Raw genomic sequence first — 17,534 nt, 5'->3', positions numbered from 1 at the left:
AGGACGCTCAGCATTTCCAACATGGTGAAATGTCACTTGCAGCAAGTGCTGGTCATAGCCACTATTTGAATCTATTTAACAGGGCTTTCCATTTGGTTATGGATCAGCAGGAACATTAGACAGCTATGTTGCTGGAAGCGAACATTCTATGATTCGTAGTCCAGAATAAAGTGTTACAAACCATAATGAACTAATATTAGCTGTGTTTTAAAGGGATTATCTGGAACTTTTTTTTTTTTTTACTATGGGCATAAGAAGTAACAGGCAGGTAGTCACTATCTTCTTGCCATGTCCTGCCTAGGTTCGCTCTCTGTTAACTAAGAGTGGTCACTGACCGCTCCTGCCAGTGACTATGCGGCTTCCGCTGACATCAAGTTGACAGAGCAGATGCTTCTCTTCCGCTCTGCTTTGTTGCTTGGGCATGGCTGCCGGTGTCATGATGATTGGCAGCCAGCTCCCCACTGCCTAACTGCGGGAAGCCGGCTGTCAATCAGCATGATGCCGGCTGTCACACCCCATCAACAGAGTAGTGAGGAAGAGCTGCTCTGTTGACGTGAAGTAGCAGAGTCGCTGGCAGGAGTGGTCACTCACTGCTATGAGCCTGTGCTGGGTTGAACAGGCCGATAGTTAGCAGCTACCTGCCTATTAGTTCTTAGGCCCATAGTAAATCATTTAAATAGTTCCGTAAAGATCCTCCTTTAAGCACCGTAGTGGAAGCCCGTCACTCACCGCTGGGACCAGACAAGTCAATAGACGTGCTGGTGGAACAAAATTGCCTGTTTGTCACTACTTTCCCAAAGGTAAATGAATTCTAACTCCTAGTACTGAAAAGTGAAAATGATTAAAGAGTAACTGTCACCTTAATTTTTAAGTTGCTTATTTTCATGTGCACTATTGATTTATGAAATAAAAATTAAAATTACCATTACCCTTTAAATTTGTTAATTTTGTACGTTTTGTAAGTACAATAGAATACTTCAACTGTACCAGCTTCTTAATGGGGTTTTCTTAGGGCAGTGTTCTCCAATTACAGGCAATCCGAGCATGCTGAGAGTTGTAGTTTTGCATTTGTTCCGTTCTCATGTCATGTTCCTGCTGAATTCCCTCCCTGCATTTACTAGTCACGTCATGTCTCTTACTAACAGGCCAATTTTGAGAAGATTGAGAATGAATTGAAAGAGATTAATACCAACCAAGAAGCTTTGAAGAGGAACTTTCTGGAGCTGACAGAGTTAAAATTTATCCTGCGCAAAACCCAACAATTTTTTGATGAGGTCAGCGTTTCTTTGTCTCCTGATTTCAGAAATTACCATAATAACAAAAGAATGGTGTTTTTGTCTCAGGGTTGTGAATGGAGCCTTATTTCCCATCCTGGATAGTTACCTTTGTCCTCATGTATTGGGAGTGTAGTTATCATACTTGATATATTTACAGTCAGTTCCTGCAGAGGTCAGATTCGTTTTTTCGTGTAACCTGGACAACCCGTAGATTATTATCCATGCTGTCACCATCATCATCCTCTTTTATAAAGTTCTATATGAAGTGATTGTATCCAGAGAGAGTGAGGTTTGGGGTGTTGGATGCATTGTTACCTCCATTATGTTTCTTCATCTCCTCTGCTAGAACACTTCTATTTTTTCTTCTCCTACCGTCTTCCAGTAATGTCACCCTTGTTAGGCTTACAGCTTGCTTTGCCTTCTTACATATTTAATGTCATATTTGCTCTCATCCATTTTCTTGAGTCTAATGGTGCCTGATATGATTTTCCATTATTATTGCATAATTCCTCTGCTGACCCATTTTCTCAGTATTTGATTTACCATGTAACTGTTGTCTTTCTTTCCTTTTTGCTTCCCCTTAGTGTTGACTATTGTAGTTTTCACTAGTCTCTGCTTCCTTACTCTCTGTCCCGAGTTGCCTAAAGGGAACCTGCCACCATGAAAATGCAGTCCAACCTGCGGGCACCATGATACAGAGTTATGGGGAGCAGCGTATAGACTGATGTATAGTTTTGTGAGAAAAGATTCAGTATGTTTTATCATTTATACCACTGATCTGGGATTTTGGGTCCAGTGGGCGGTCCCATCAGTGACAGCTTTTTCTCCTTCGCCTCATTGGGGGACACGGATACTGTGAGCATATGCTTCTGCTGCTAGGAGGCTGACACTAAGTGAAAAAAAGAGGTTAGCTCCTCCTCCCTCCGCCGTATACACCCTCGCCCCTATTGCGGGCAGATATCAGTTTTTTGCTTAGTGTCCATGGAGGCACATGTCTGGTTTTTCTCCAGACTTTTTTCCGTCTTTTTCCCATGAAGATGAGACAGGGGCAACGGATCCTATGGAAAGGGTCCGATTTCCCCAAACCAACAACGGGTGAGCACGGAGTGTCCCTCCACGTATCCTCTCCCGCGTCGTGAGACACAATGCCGGACTTAGCCCTGACCACCGCTAGGTATTGAAACCATGGGCTGTACAGAGGCACAAGACTAGTCCGTGCGGCCCCCTGCTCCACCAATGCTTAGACTGCGGTGCTGCAAGGTGGCGGATGGTCCCTCTCCTCACCCCCTGAAGGGGTTAGATGGAGCTAGGGTGCCTGCACCGTCCTATTTTTTATCGAGGCCCCCTCACATACCTGCGCTCAGGCTGAAGAGGATCATCAGTGAGGAGAGGGTCTGGGAGGGCTCCTGCAAAGATCCGAGGGCTGGAGCCCCCAGCCGGCGGAAGCCACCGGCCATGCAAAGCAAGAGTGGCTGGATCCGTTAGAGCGCCATGTTTTGTCAGCGCCATGGAACCGCGCCCCCCCCCCCGGTCAGGTAGGGGAAAAATTGAGGCCGCGGCTTTAGCCGGAGCTAGGCCGGGGCCGGAAGTCCTGCCTCTGGGCCGCGCATCATTTCCGGCGGCGAAGAAATTTAGGCCCCAAATTCGGAGCGCAGCTAGGCCGCAGTACGGAAGTTCCGCCCCTAGAGCAGTTTTACATGCTGGTGACTCGTTCCCACAGCTGGTGGCGCACGATTTGAAGGTGGGAGCGTCCAGGACAGGGGGGTGCAGGATTGGGGTAAGTGCTGCCCGAGAGGCCACGCTATAGGGGAACTGAGGTGCTACCTCCTCCCCCCTCCCCAGCAGCGGACACATACATCATGTCCGAAAAAGCAAAGACGCACACGTTCTTTTACGCTGCATGCATCTCTTGTCGGGCTGCGTTTCTGCGGGCGCAGAGCAAGTGACTATGCGAAGCCTGCAAATCCGAACGCGCCCAGGAGCCCTCCCCTGCGACTGTGACCAGTGTGTCGAATCCCCCAGAGTGGGCCCTATCACTGTCTCAGTCCATGGTGTCGCTTACGAGAGCAATAGAGTCCCTTCAAGCCCCAGATAGGGGCAGGAACAATGGCTCACCGGCCTTAGAGGGAACCTCCACCTCACAAGAGCCTCCGGCCTGCAGGGGCCGCTCTCACTCCAGGCAGACCCGGAGGAAACAAATCCACACGGTGTCGCCCAGTCCATCCAGTGCCTTGGCATCCGTAAGCTCTGCTTCTCGCTCCCCGTCACCAGTGGTTGATAGCGAGCAGACCTCAGATAGCGACTCAGACGAGCGCCTTGACCTGGACACTGCAGGGGCCGCCCTTACTCCAGGCAGACCCGGGGGAAACAAATCCACACGGTGTCGCCCAGTCCATCTGGTGCCTTTGGCATCCGTAAGATCTGCTTCTCGCTCCCAGTCACCAGTGGTTGATAGCGAGCAGACCTCAGATTGCGACTCAGACGAGCCCATTGACCTGGACACTCCAGAGTCACGTGAAACAGTGGACAGCCTCATAGAAGCCATCAATCAGACCCTGGGGATTGAGGATGATCCCGCAGCGGCTACGGGGCATAAAGTGGCATTTAAGCGAGTGAAGCGCCCGCACAGAATTTTTTCCTCTCACCCGAAGTTTGAGGACATAGTGCAGCAGCACAGAGAACGTCCAGAAAGGCGTTTCTCGGGTCAAAAGGCACTCGAAACAAGGTATCCGTTTGCGCCGGACCTCCGTAAAAAATGGATGGAATCCCCGATGGTGGATCCTCCGATTTCGCGCCTAGCCACTAAGACCCTGCTATCCGTCCCTAGTGTTTCCTCGATTAAGGATCCCACGGATCGCATTATAGAGAGCTTAGCTCGCTCAGTATATGAGGCATCAGGGTCAGCACTCGCTCCCTCGTTCGCAGCAACTTGGGTAGCCAAGGCTATGATATCATGGTCAGTAACATTAAACAAGGTTGCGCAGGAGCAGGATCTACCTGCCGAGATTTCGGAGGTCACAGGTCAGATGGCGATGGCCGGAGACTATGTAATCGATGCGGCCAATTGCTCGGCAGAAGAGCCCTATGGTTAAGGACATGGCGAGCCGATTCTACTTCTAAGAAGTCTTTGGCTTCCCTGCCTTATCAGTGCGGCCGCCTATTTGGGGAGAAGTTAGATCAACTTATCTCCGACTCCACAGGAGGGAAGAGCGGGTTTCTCTCTCAACAAAAGGTCAAAACGTTTTTTCGTCACCCGTTTCAGGCACGTTTTCGGGCCTTTCGCAACCCCGGATGGACTACAGCGGCCAATTCCGCCGCCTCAGGCCGCCCCAACCAAGATAGGGAACGGCAGGTCTCATATAGAGCCAACCCATTGGGGAGAATGCGTACTCAGCAGCCCAGATCGAGGGGATCCAGATCCCAAAGATCGTCGGCCAGACGACACCAGCAAGGTGGGCGGCCGTCTACTCTGGTTTTACCACGTCTGGGTCAATGTCGCTCACGACGCATGGCTAAAGGAATTGGCGGCCTCAGGTTACAAAATAGAATTTGTCAGATACCCTCCAAGACGATTTTTTCTTTCCCGGCTTCCCAGGGTGGATTCCCAGGCAAGGGCTCTATTGGGAGCCATCAAATCGCTCCAGCACAACGGAGTCATTGTTCAAGTGCCGGAACATGAAAGAGCTCAGGGGTTCTATTACAACCTTTTAGAAGGTCCCCAAAAAGGACGGGTCTGTCAGGCCTGTTTTGGACCTGAAGCTTCCGAACAATTTCATCAGGATCAGACATTTCCGGATGGAGTCTCTCCGTTCAGTCATATCGGCCATGGAGCAGGGAGAATATTTGTCCTCAATAGACATCCAGGACGCATATCTGCATATTCCCATTTTTCCTCATCAGAGGTTTCTACGCTTCGCCATCAACGATCAACATTTTCAGTTCGTAGTGCTACCCTTCAGGCTAGCCACGGCTCCCAGAGTGTTCACAAAGGTTATGACAGTTGTCATGGCCATACTGCATTCTCGAAGGCATAGTTGTCTTGCCTTATCTGGATGACCTCTTGGTCAAGGGCCCGTCAATACGAGCATGCGAGGAAAATGCCAACATCACGCTAGATACTCTTGCCCGCTTAGGATGGTTGGTCAATGTGAAGAAGTCATCTCTTGTGCCAGCTCAGAGGATCTCCTTCCTAGGAATGATCTTCGACACTTGCCGAGGGTTAGTAATTGTCCCTCAGGAAAAGGCGCTAGCTCTCTGGCAGGGAGTCCGGACACTTCGCCAGCCAGTCCCTCATACCATCCGATCCGGGATGAGGATTCTAGGGAAAATGGTGGCAGCAATGGAAGCGATACCATTCGCCTAGTTCCATCTTCGCCCCCTGCAGCGTGCCCTCTTGTCAGCCTGGGACAAGAATCCTTTCACGCTCGATCGGCAGTGCCGACTGTCCTCTCAAGTCAGGCAGTTGCTCGGATGGTGGATAACCAGTTCCTCTCTGGCCCAGGGGAAACCTTTCCCCCCAGATCATTGGCTGGTAATGACAACCAACGCCAGTCTCCTCGGCTGGGGAGCGGTGTTCGCCACAGGAGGCACGCCTCCCGATCAACTTATTGGAGATACGAGCAATTCGGCTGGCTCTGCAGAGGTTTCATCACTTTCTAGCACGTCCGGATTCAATCGGACAACGCCACGGCGGTGGCTTACATAAATCATCAAGGGGGCACCCGCAGCAGAGCAACCATGCGCGAGGTGGGGCACGTTCTTCAGTGGGCCGAAGCAATCCACTCGGTGATTTCGGCTGTCCACATCCCGGGGGTGGAAAATTGGGCGGCAGACTTTCTCAGCCGGCAGGGTCTTGCATCCGGAGGGTGGTCTCTACATCCCGAAGTTTTTCAGCAGATTTGTCAGCTGTGGGGAACCCCGGATGTGGACCTGATGGCATCCAGAGTGAACGCCAAGGTGCCCACATATGTCGCTCGAGCCAGGGACCCGCAGGCAATCGCTGTGGACGCGTTGGTCCTGCCATGGAACCAGTTTCGCCTCCCATATCTATTTCCCCGCTGCCACTACTCCCGAGGGTCATCAAGAAGATCAAGACGGAAGGGGTTCCGGTGATTCTGCTGTCCCCAGACTGGCCCTGTCGAGCGTGGTACGCAGATCTAATGCAGCTGCTCGCCGACGTTCCTTGGCGCCTGCCAGAGCGCCCAGATTTACTTTCTCAAGGGCCTATTTGCCACCCGAACTCAGGGGCCCTGTGTTTGACGGCATGGCCGTTGAATCTTGGATTCTAACCCAGGCAGGGTTCGGGAGCAAGGTGGTCGCTGCAATGATTAGCGCCCAGAAGCCTGCTTCAGCACGAATTTACCACCACACCTGGAAGGTGTTCTTTGCTTGGTGTCGAGGCCGCGGTGTTTCTCCGCTGAGATTCTTAATCCTCACATCTTGGCCTTTCTCCAGTTGGGCCTAGACTCGGGCTTAGCCCCAAGTTCCCTCAGGAGACAAATATGGACCTTATCAGTCCTGTTCCAGCGCAGAATTGCTACCAATCTGCAGGTGAAGACTTTCATCCAGGGAGTCTCCCACTTGGTATTCCCCATAAGGCGCCTATGGACGCTTGGGACCTTAACCTGGTCCTAAGTGTTCTGCAGGAAGCTCAATTTGAACCGCTTCAGGATATCTCCTTGAGGTACCTTTCCTGGAAAGTGGTGTTCCTAGTGGCCATCACTTCTATCAGGCGGTTTTCAGAACTATCAGCCCTATCCTGCCAAGCCCTGTTCCTCACGTTCCATAAGGATGTGGTGGTGCTCAGACCAGCCCCTCCTTTTCTGCTGAAAGTCGTGTCCTCTTTTCATATTAATGAGGATGTTGTCTTGCCTTCATTTTGTCCAGCACCGGTGCACCGTGTGGAAAAGGCTCTTCACACGTTAGACCTGGTAAGAGCCCTCCGGAGGTACGTGTCAAGGACGGCAACCTTTCATCAGACGGACACGCTGTTCGTGCTCCCCGAAGAGCGCAGGAAGGGACTCGCTGCCTCAAAGTCGACCATAGCCAGATGGATTCGTTGTTCGTTTGACTATTCAGGAGTCCTACCTCATTAGAGGCACGCTGATTCCAGCAGGGATCAGAGCGCACTCTACTCGGGCAGTGGGCGCCTCTTGGGCGCTTCGGCACCAGGCTTCAACGGAACAGGTTTGCAAGGCAGCAACCTGGTCCAGCCTGCACATATTTGCCAAACATTATAATATCCATACTCAGGCCTCGGCGGATGCGAGCCTGGGTAGAAGGATTCTCCAAGCAGCGGTGGCGCACCTTTAAACAAGAGGTGCATGTAGCTTGGATCGGTGAGTCAATCTCCCACCCAGGGACTGCTTTAGGACGTCCCACAGTATCTATGTCCCCCAATGAGGCGAAGGGAGAAACATGGATTTTTGTGATAACTCACCGTAAAATCCTTTTCTCCGAGACCCTCATTGGGGGGCACAGCACCCACCCTATTAGCCAGTTGGCTCTTGTTTTGTTTAAGTTTATATGCATTTACTTATTTGATATAAGGGTGGTGTTTTGGACATGTTGTACCTGTATTAAGGCTGGTTTTGTTGTCCTCCTACTGCTTTGGCACCAAACTGATTTCCGCCCGCAATAGGGGCGGAGGAGGAGCTAACCTCTTTTTTTCACTTAGTGTCAGCTACCTAGCGGCAGAAGCATACACGACAGTATCTGTGTCCCCCAGTGAGCGTCTCAGAGAAAAGGATTTTACGGTGAGTTATCACAAAAATCCATGTTTTTGTATTACTGTGCATACAGACAGCTGTCAGTCACGGATGAGACCGCCCGCTGGACCAAAAGTCCACGAAAGAGCAGAAGCTTAAATGATTGGTTCTACTAAGTCCTTTCTCATAAAACTATATATAAATCTGCTCCGCTCCCCCTGCTCTATAAGGCTGGTTTCACATTAGCGCATTTTCAGCGCGCGCACGGCCGGGGGTAGCTCCGCCCCCGAGCCGGCTCTCTGCCCGGCGTGCCCGCCCCTTCCTTGTAGCGCCGCCTCCTAGCGGACAGCGGCGCCTGCGATCGGCGCACCCTATCTTTAGCATAGGGTGCGCCGATCGTGCGCAGGCCGTGCGCTAGTTGCGCTTTGACCTGCGCTGCGCACTTTTGACGGTGCGCCGTGCGCGCCAAAATCAAACTTTTCGGATTTTGGCGCGCACGGCGCACCGTCAAAAGTGCGCAGCGCAGGTCAAAGCGCAACTAGCGCACGGCCTGCGCACGATCGGCGCACCCTATGCTAAAGATAGGGTGCGCCGATCGCAGGCGCCGCTGTCCGCTAGGAGGCGGCGCTACAAGCAAGGGGCGGGCACGCCGGGCAGAGAGCCGGCTCGGGGGCGGAGCTACCCCCGGCCGTGCGCGCGCTGAAAATGCGCTAATGTGAAACCAGCCTTACATGGTGCCTACAGATTGGACTGTATTTTTATTGCACAGGTTTCCTTTAAGCTTTTTTTTTCTCTTGCCAGCTGCTTACACTGTTTTCCCACTTCTATCACTTGCTACAATGCTTATCTTTATCTTGCTGCTTTTTACACTTTCTCACTTTCCCATTTCTTGCTCATGCCTGCTCTCCATAATAAAAGTACAGTAGTAATGATCTGTCTATAGCGCCAGCATATTCTGCAGCGATGTACAATTCAGAGCAACATTTACAAAAACATATCTGAACAATACATAAAAATTTATACAGGGGTGAGGACCCTGTTCTCCTTAACTGACATAGTCCATGAGCCAAGAGCCAATTTTGACGATATCGGTACCACCCGGAGTGACTAATTCTCTTTGGTGTTTTTAGGTAGATGCATGTCTGTAGTTTATGTTTTGATATGATAGCCCTTGCACATCAGTAGCTTAACCCCTTTAGGCCTATTTGTACCCAAATGCCTAGGCCATTTTTTGTAAATCTGACCTGTCACTTCATGCGGTAATAACTTTGGGACGCTATCACCTACCCACGCCATTCTAAGATTGTTTTCTCGTGACCTATAGTACTTCATGGTAGTGCTAATTGTGAGTCAATAGATTTTACCTTTCTGCATAAAAAATTACAAAATACACGAAAAATTTGGGAAAAATTCGCCATTTTTGAACTTTGAAATTCTCTACTTTTTACAAAAATGCTGATACCCCCCATAACAGTTATTAGTTTACATTCTCCACATGTCTACTTCACATTGGCATCATTTTGGAAATGAAGTTTTATATTTTTCGGATGTGATAAGGCTCATAGTTTTATACGCAATTTTTAAAGTTTACGACTAAATTTCCAAAACCCATTTTTCCAAGGACCAAGTCAGTTCAGACATCACTTTATGGGTCTTGTATAACAGAACCCACCCATACATTACCCCATTTTGCAAACTACACCCCTCAAGGTGTCCAAAATGGATTTTCAAAACTTTGTTAACCCCTTAGGTGTTGCACAGGAATTCAAGCAAAATGACAGTGAAATATCAAAATTTCAATTTTTTGGCAGATATTCCATTGTAATCCAATTTTACCTGCAACCCAGCAAGGGTTAACAGCAAACCCAAACCCAAAATTGGTTACCCCAATTCCGCAGTTTATAGAAACACCCCACATGTACACGTAAACTAAATTATGGGCGCGCAAGAGGGCTCAGCACAGAAGGAGAGCTAGGCGGTTTTTGGGATAATAGATTACACTGGAAGAAATCCAGTGGGCCATGTCGTATTAGAGAGACCCTGAGGTACCCCCAGAGTGGAAACCCCCAAAAGGTTACCGCATTTTGGAAACTACACCCCCTAAGGAATGTTTTAGGGGGTATAGTAACCACTTTGACCCAACAAGCGCTCCATTGGAGTTTCATGCACTTGGTTGAGGAAATTGAAAAGTACGTTTTTTACCGAAAAATGTCGCTTTAGGCCCACATTTTTCATTTTGAAAAGGGGGACCAGGAAAAAGTACACCCCACTTTTTATTCCCCATTGTCTCCCGAACACGGCAATACCACAAGTGTTGTCTAAAACCTCAGTATTGGCGCACGGCAGGCTTCATAAGCGAAATCTATGGGGCCATGTCACATTTGGAGACACCCTGAGGTCCCGCACAGTGGAAACCCCAAACAAGTGACCCCATTTTTGAAACTACACCCCCTAAGGAATGTTTTAGGAGGTACAGTAACCACTTTGCACCGGGAACCGGCTCCCGACCCGCAGCGATCGCCCGGCATATGATCCGGGTACGATTCGCCGTACCGCTACGGCGGCCGGCGCGAAGGGGTTAATGGTATTTTTCACCTTTTGAATAGATCCTACCTATATTTCCAAAAAATAATGATTAAAGGTCGATTTAGGGGAAATGCCAAAATGTCAATACAATGCTTGTAGTATTTGTAACAAAATTTAATCCAAGTTATGTAAATACACACTGAACATGTCATGGGCTTGTCCATACTAATGTGTGTGTGTGTGTGTGTGTGTAGGTGTGTGTGTGTGTGTGTGTGTGCCAAGGGTTTTAATGTTTTTCTTTGTGTTTGCAGGTGTTTACTGACATATCTAATGGCATGATGGAAGTACCAGCAAGGAAGAAATCACGGATCGACTGTATCATACACTGCTCTAATGATGACAGTGATGATCTGGCGTCCCTACAGGATTTGGACTCCTGGAAAACATTGCTTAGGGCTGCAGAGATCAGACAGCATGAATCCGTCCTGGAAGCAGCTAAGGGCCTTGAAGAACGAGAAATACCACACATACAATATCACCGTAAATGTCGTAGTCTCTTTACAATGAAGAAGTCACTGGATTCTATCCTTGCCAAGGGTGTCAATGTCGAAACAGCAAGCGAAATCCTCAGGAGGAGGCTACCGAGGGGTACCCCCAGTGATAGGGTGTATGCCAAAGTATGTATGTTCTGCGAGAAGTCAAGCAAGTATCTCAAAGGAGAAAAAACAAGGGAGCCAATCGTCCAGTGTGTTGAGCTACGAGCAGATGAGACTATCCGCAGAGCAGCGATAAGGAAAGGCACACAGAGAATCCTTGGTTTACTTAGCAGAGACCTTGTTGCTTCAGAGGGGCACTACCACAAGTCGTGCTACAAACTATTCACAAAAGATGATTCCCAAGTGGCCTGTAGGTCTGGTGCAGCAGAAAATCAGGAAGAAAGCAAGGAAGTACGCTACGGAGAGGCAGAGAGAGAAGCGCTTGAGGAACTCTTCTTGTATATAAGGACTGAATTGTTCCCAAACCCAGAAGTACTGCCTATGATAAACCTCACATGTAGGCTTCAGAGATGCATGATGTCCCGTGGTATCATCAAACTGAAACCATCGACAAAGAAACATGTTCGCCGAAAACTTGAAACAGAGTTTGGTGAATCACTCCGCTTTCTCTCCGATGAGAAAGGTAAGCTTTCCATATAAGCTTTCCATATATCCATATAGCCTATCAATGGACGACCTTGCCCGGCAAGCACACAGCATGACAAAAGATCTGCAAGAAGCAAGAGCCGCTAACTCTGGAGATGTCGTAACCAAAGCAGCAATGCAGCTGAGGAATGAGATCAAGAAGCAAGATGTGAGTCAGCCATGGCCTCCCGATACAGATCAGAATGTCGTTCCTGCATTAGTCACTCAATTCCTGCAAACCCTGCTTACAGGAGATTGTGAGTGCCAAACTCCCTCTGAAAGAGCTCAACGTCTTGCCACATCCTTCGGCAGTGACTTGGTTTTTGCTGTTACCAATGGAAAGACAAAGCCACCCTAGCACGTACTGCTGTCCTTTGCAATTAAGTCTTTGACCGGCAATACAGAACTGGTTCGAACTCTGAATCGTCTTGGCCACTGTGTGTCATATTCAACGGCTGAGGAGATCGATACAGCCCTTTGTATCCAGAAGTTGGAATGTTCAACGGATGACATCCCAATGCCAGCAAATATCTACCCTGGTGTGTTCACAACCTTGGCCTGGGATAACATTGACAGACTTGAGGAGACACTAAGTGGAGCAGGTACATCTCATAGAGTCAATGGCATCGCTGTTCAGTCCAATGTTGCATGCTCTGTGACAAAAGTCCTGCCAGATGTAACCAAGTCGAAGAAAAGAAGCATAATTCCGACAGAATTAATGCTACCAATATACAATGTTGGGCGGCTGGGAGGGCCACCCAGGATTGAGACTGCGAATGTTAACACTACCGAGGAGGTCCAGGATTCAAAAACCAAGAACCATATCTGGCTTCTGGCTAGAATGTCAGACCATGAGGATCAGACCATTAGCAGTTGGACTGGGTTCAACATCCAAATCCGCAGCGACATTGTAGTGGCCCAGGACACTGTAAGCTACCTGCCCACTATCAATGCTCCTGCAACAGCCATGTCCACTGTGAATGAAGTCTTGGAGCAAACACATGCCATCATGCAGACCCTGAAGCTTAACAGAATTGTGTGCGTGTTTGATCAAGCACTCTATGCCAAAGTTGCCGAGGTTATCTGGAAACAGGAGAAGTTCAAGAACATTATAATTAGAATGGGTGTCTTCCACACAATCTGTAATCTCCTCTCCATCATAGGTAAGAGATTTCAGGATGCAGGCCTTAGAGATCTGTGTTGAATCCGGTGTCATCGCTGAAGGATCAGTGTCTGGAGTGATGGACGGCCGGAGGTACAACAGAGCAGTGAGACTACACAAGCTGGTCTATGAAGCACTTATGAGGCTTGCATGGAAAAACTTCCTTCCATGGCTAGAAGAAAACCATGCAAGGGACCTTCACCATCTGGATGAAACACTGAAGAACATCACAAACTTTCGCATCAGTGTGTCGCAGGGATCCTTCGAAAAGTTCTTGGATAATGAATCTTGCACACTTACCCTGAAGCTCTTTCAAGTTTATCTTGAGACCTTCAAAAATGAACAACTCTCAGCATTCTGGATGTCATACTTGGACATGGTCGAGACCATGCTGGCCCTGGTTCGAGCTTCAAGAGAAGGCAACTGGATGCTTCACCTAGGAGCAATCCGACAGATGATACCGTGGTGTTTTGCCTATGACAAGGTCAACTATGCCCGATACCTAACCTATTACTATGCTACGATGTCTTGGCTGCCCATAGACCACCCAGAGGTCCATGAATACTTCATGAAAGGTGGCTTTTCGGTCCAGATCGGTAGCAAGAATCCTTTTGGACGGATTCCTGTGGACCAGACCATCGAAGAAACAATCAACAAAGACACCCAGACACCAGGGGGCACAAAAGGCTTCAGCCTCAAAGTTGGAGCTGTCGCCAGATTCTACCTGACATCGGAGTACCGCAGCATGTACTTGAGGCAGCTGAGGGCCCTAGTAGGCCAACAATATACTGACTTCAGTCATTCAGACCTACAGGTGTCCAGGATTAGAAGAGATGAAGCCGATGTCCGATCTTTTGTTGAACTGCTGGAGACTGGTTGGTTGAACCCCTTCAACAAAGAGCATAATGGTGAACTTATCAGTTTATCAACAGCGACTGCAGCACCACCAGATGTAGCCAAAGACCTTCTAGGGGCATACAGTATAGGAGAGGATGCATATCACACATTCAAGGATGAGCGTTTGGGTACCGATACGCCAACTACACTGTTTCATGACAAGATGACGAAGAACAATCTTAAAACGTTCTCTAACATCAGAATGAAGACACACAGACAAGGCCTTGGCAAGGAGGTAATTTTGAAGGCTGACAGGAACCTATTTGGCCAGATGATACTTGTAGCTGAGAACAGAAAGCTACAAATGAGTGATGTCTTGACTCATCCCCTGGGGCCATTGCCATGGGCACTTGCCAACGGTGATGGGTCTATCCTCAAGACCAACAAGGCTGCCCTAGCAAGGGAGTTGGAGAGGAATGCTCCTCCTGCAGAGGTGATCCCTGAGCCCTCTGCAACCATCATTGATGGGATGAGCCTGGTTCAGAAACTGAAGGGAAACGATGCTGTGCCTGCTAGCTGGGCAAATGTTGCAATGAGTCGCGCTATCCATGAGGGTGCTAAGAGCAAGCGCATTGATATTGTCTTTAACGTCTACAAGGAGACATCCATCAAAGATACAGAAAGAGTCAACAGATATGAAGGCACAGGGATCCATTTCAAGAACATTCAACATGGGCACAACATCCAGCAGTGGAGAAAGCTACTAAGTAATTCCTCCAACAAGGCAAGTCTCATAAAGTTTCTGGTAGAAGAATGGAAGGCGAAACACCACAGGGAGAAGCTTGAGGAGAAGGAGATGTATGTCACATGTGAGCAGCTCTGCTTTAAGATCACCAAAGAACAGTGGGAAGAGGCTGCTGACCTTAAGTCAAGTCAAGAAGAAGCAGACACACGCCTCCTTCTCCATGCTCTTCATGCAGCAGAATCTGGTTACAAGTCTGTCATCATCACTTCAGAGGATACTGATGTCATGGTCCTGTGTCTGGGCATGTGCCACAAAATCCCATCCCACCTGTTCCAGAAATGCGGTACACAGAACCGGACAAGATTCCTGGATATCACCACTCTGAGCAGAACATTGGGAGGCAGCGTGTGTGATTCATTGATTGGTATGCATGCATTTACAGGCTGTGACACAGTCAGTGCATTCGCTGGCCGTGGGAAGATGACGACACTCAAGCAGTTGAAGATGAACAAGACATACCAGGATGCCTTTCAGGAAGTTGGTCGTTCATGGGAAGTGTCTCCCGAACTCTTTGAGAAGTTACAGGAAATCACCTGCCACATGTACCTGCCAACTACCCAAACAACTGAGGTAAACAGGCTCCGGTATCAGCTGTTCTGTGCCAGACGTGGAGTGGTAGAGTCAAGTCAACTCCCTCCTTGCCAAGACTGCCTTTTCATGCATGCACTGCGTGCAAACTACCAGGCTGCGATCTGGAGGAGAAGTCTGCAGAGCCAGCAATTTGTTGCAAACCCAACAGACTGCGGTTGGATGATAGATAATGACGGAAAGCTTGTTGTCAAGTGGATGCGAGGGGCACCAGCACCAGAAGCTATTATCCAGCTACTGTCCTGCAAGTGTGTGCGGTCATGCGAACTTCCTCAGTGTACTTGCCTCAGCAATGGCCTGAAGTGCACGGACATGTGCAGGTTACAGACATGCCAGAACAAGGGTATTGAAGACGAGCCAGTAGAACAACAGTCAGATTCAGAGTCTGATGTTGAAGATATTATGGAGTAACGTTATATAATTATACATACACACACAAAATAAATATATATATATATATATATATATATATATATATATATATATATATATATATACATACACACATTAGTATGGACAAGCCCATGACATGTTCAGTGTGTATTTACATAACTTGGATTAAATTTTGTTACAAATACTACATGCATTGTATTGACATTTTGGCATTTCCCCTAAATCGACCTTTAATCATTATTTTTTGGAAATATAGGTAGGATCCATTCAAAAGGTGAAAAATACCATTAACCCCTTCGCGCCGGCCGCCGTAGCGGTACGGCGAATCGTACCCGGATCATATGCCGGGCGATCGCTGCGGATCGGGAGCCGGTTCCCGGTGCAAAGTGGTTACTGTACCTCCTAAAACATTCCTTAGGGGGTGTAGTTTCAAAAATGGGGTCACTTTTTTGGGGTTTCCACTGTGCGGGACCTCAGGGTGTCTCCAAATGTGACATGGCCCCATAGATTTCTTACAGTGAATTTTGCCGCAGCTTCGCTTACGAAGCCTGCCGTGCGCCAATACTGTGGTTTTAGACAACACTTGTGGTATTGCCGTGTTCGGGAGACAATGGGGAATAAAAAGTGGGGTGTACTTTTTCCTGGTCCCCCTTTTCAAAATGAAAAATGTGGGCCTAAAGTGACATTTTTCGGTAAAAAACGTACTTTTCAATTTCCTCAACCAAGTGCATGAAACTCCAATGGAGCGCTTGTTGGGTCAAAGTGGTTACTATACCCCCCTAAAACATTCCTTAGGGGGTGTAGTTTCCAAAATGCGGTAACCTTTTGGGGGTTTCCACTCTGGGGGTACCTCAGGGTCTCTCCAATACGACATGACCCACTGGATTTCTTCCAGTGTAATCTATTATCCCAAAAACCGCCTAGCTCTCCTTCTGTGCTGAGCCCTCTTGCGCGCCCATAATTTAGTTTACGTGTACATGTGGGGTGTTTCTATAAACTGCGGAATTGGGGTAACCAATTTTGGGTTTGGGTTTGCTGTTAACCCTTGCTGGGTTGCAGGTAAAATTGGATTACAATAGAATATCTGCCAAAAAATTGAAATTTTGATATTTCACTGTCATTTTGCTTGAATTCCTGTGCAACACCTAAGGGGTTAACAAAGTTTTGAAAATCCATTTTGGAAACCTTGAGGGGTGTAGTTTGCAAAATGGGGTAATGTATGGGTGGGTTCTGTTATACAAGACCCATAAAGTGATGTCTGAACTGACTTGGTCCTTGGAAAAATGGGTTTTGGAAATTTAGTCGTAAACTTTAAAAATTGCGTATAAAACTATGAGCCTTATCACATCCGAAAAATATAAAATTTAATTTCCAAAATGATGCCAATGTGAAGTAGACATGTGGAGAATGTAAACTAATAACTGTTATGGGGGGTATCAGCATTTTTGTAAAAAGTAGAGGATTTCAAAGTTCAAAAATAGCGAATTTTTCCAAAATTTTCGTGTATTTTGTAATTTTTTTATGCAGAAAGGTAAAATCTATTGACTCACAATTAGCACTACCATGAAGTACAATATGTCACGAGAAAACAATCTCAGAATGGCGTGGGTAGGTGATGGTGTCCCAAAGTTATTACCGCATGAAGTGACAGGTCAGATTTACAAAAAATGGCCTAGGCATTTGGGTACAAATAGGCCTGAAGGGGTTAAGCTACTGATGTGCAAGGGCTATCATATCAAAACATAAACTACAGACATGCATCTACCTAAAAACACCAAAGAGAATTAGTCACTCCGGGTAGTACCGATATCTGGCCCGGCTCATGGACTAACAATGAGAAAATGGAGTAGATGGAGGCAAAAGTGCTTGCATCAGTCATGCCGTCTTTGGATTACTATTGGAATGCACGCTAATTAGGGTGAGACATAATAAAGGGATGTTATCTTCAGAAAATGATCACATTGTATTTTGGGGAGAGAAGGGCTTTGTTTTTTTTTGTTTTTTTTATTTTCATCCATATCAAAATCTGTTTGAAAAATTCTACAATTAAAAAAACAT

General features: G+C 47.8%; 1 protein-coding gene across 7 annotated transcripts in view; it reads left to right on the top strand.

Annotated features, from left to right (window-relative positions):
* Nucleotides 1-17,534, top strand: part of ATP6V0A1 (ATPase H+ transporting V0 subunit a1) — a 167,717-nt gene that overhangs the window by 75,364 nt on the left and 74,819 nt on the right. For all 7 annotated transcript variants that reach the window (XM_073572337.1, XM_073572330.1, XM_073572336.1 and 4 more), the window contains exon 5: nucleotides 1,146-1,274. In XM_073572337.1, the coding sequence (XP_073428438.1) occupies nucleotides 1,146-1,274 (129 nt within the window). The remainder of the gene's footprint in view (nucleotides 1-1,145; nucleotides 1,275-17,534) is intronic.

Source organism: Dendrobates tinctorius, unplaced genomic scaffold (assembly GCF_039654945.1).
Source record: "Dendrobates tinctorius isolate UK_male_01 unplaced genomic scaffold, ASM3965494v1 ptg000032l, whole genome shotgun sequence".
NCBI lineage: Eukaryota > Metazoa > Chordata > Amphibia > Anura > Dendrobatidae > Dendrobates > Dendrobates tinctorius.
This window is presented reverse-complemented; position numbering and strand designations above follow the sequence as displayed.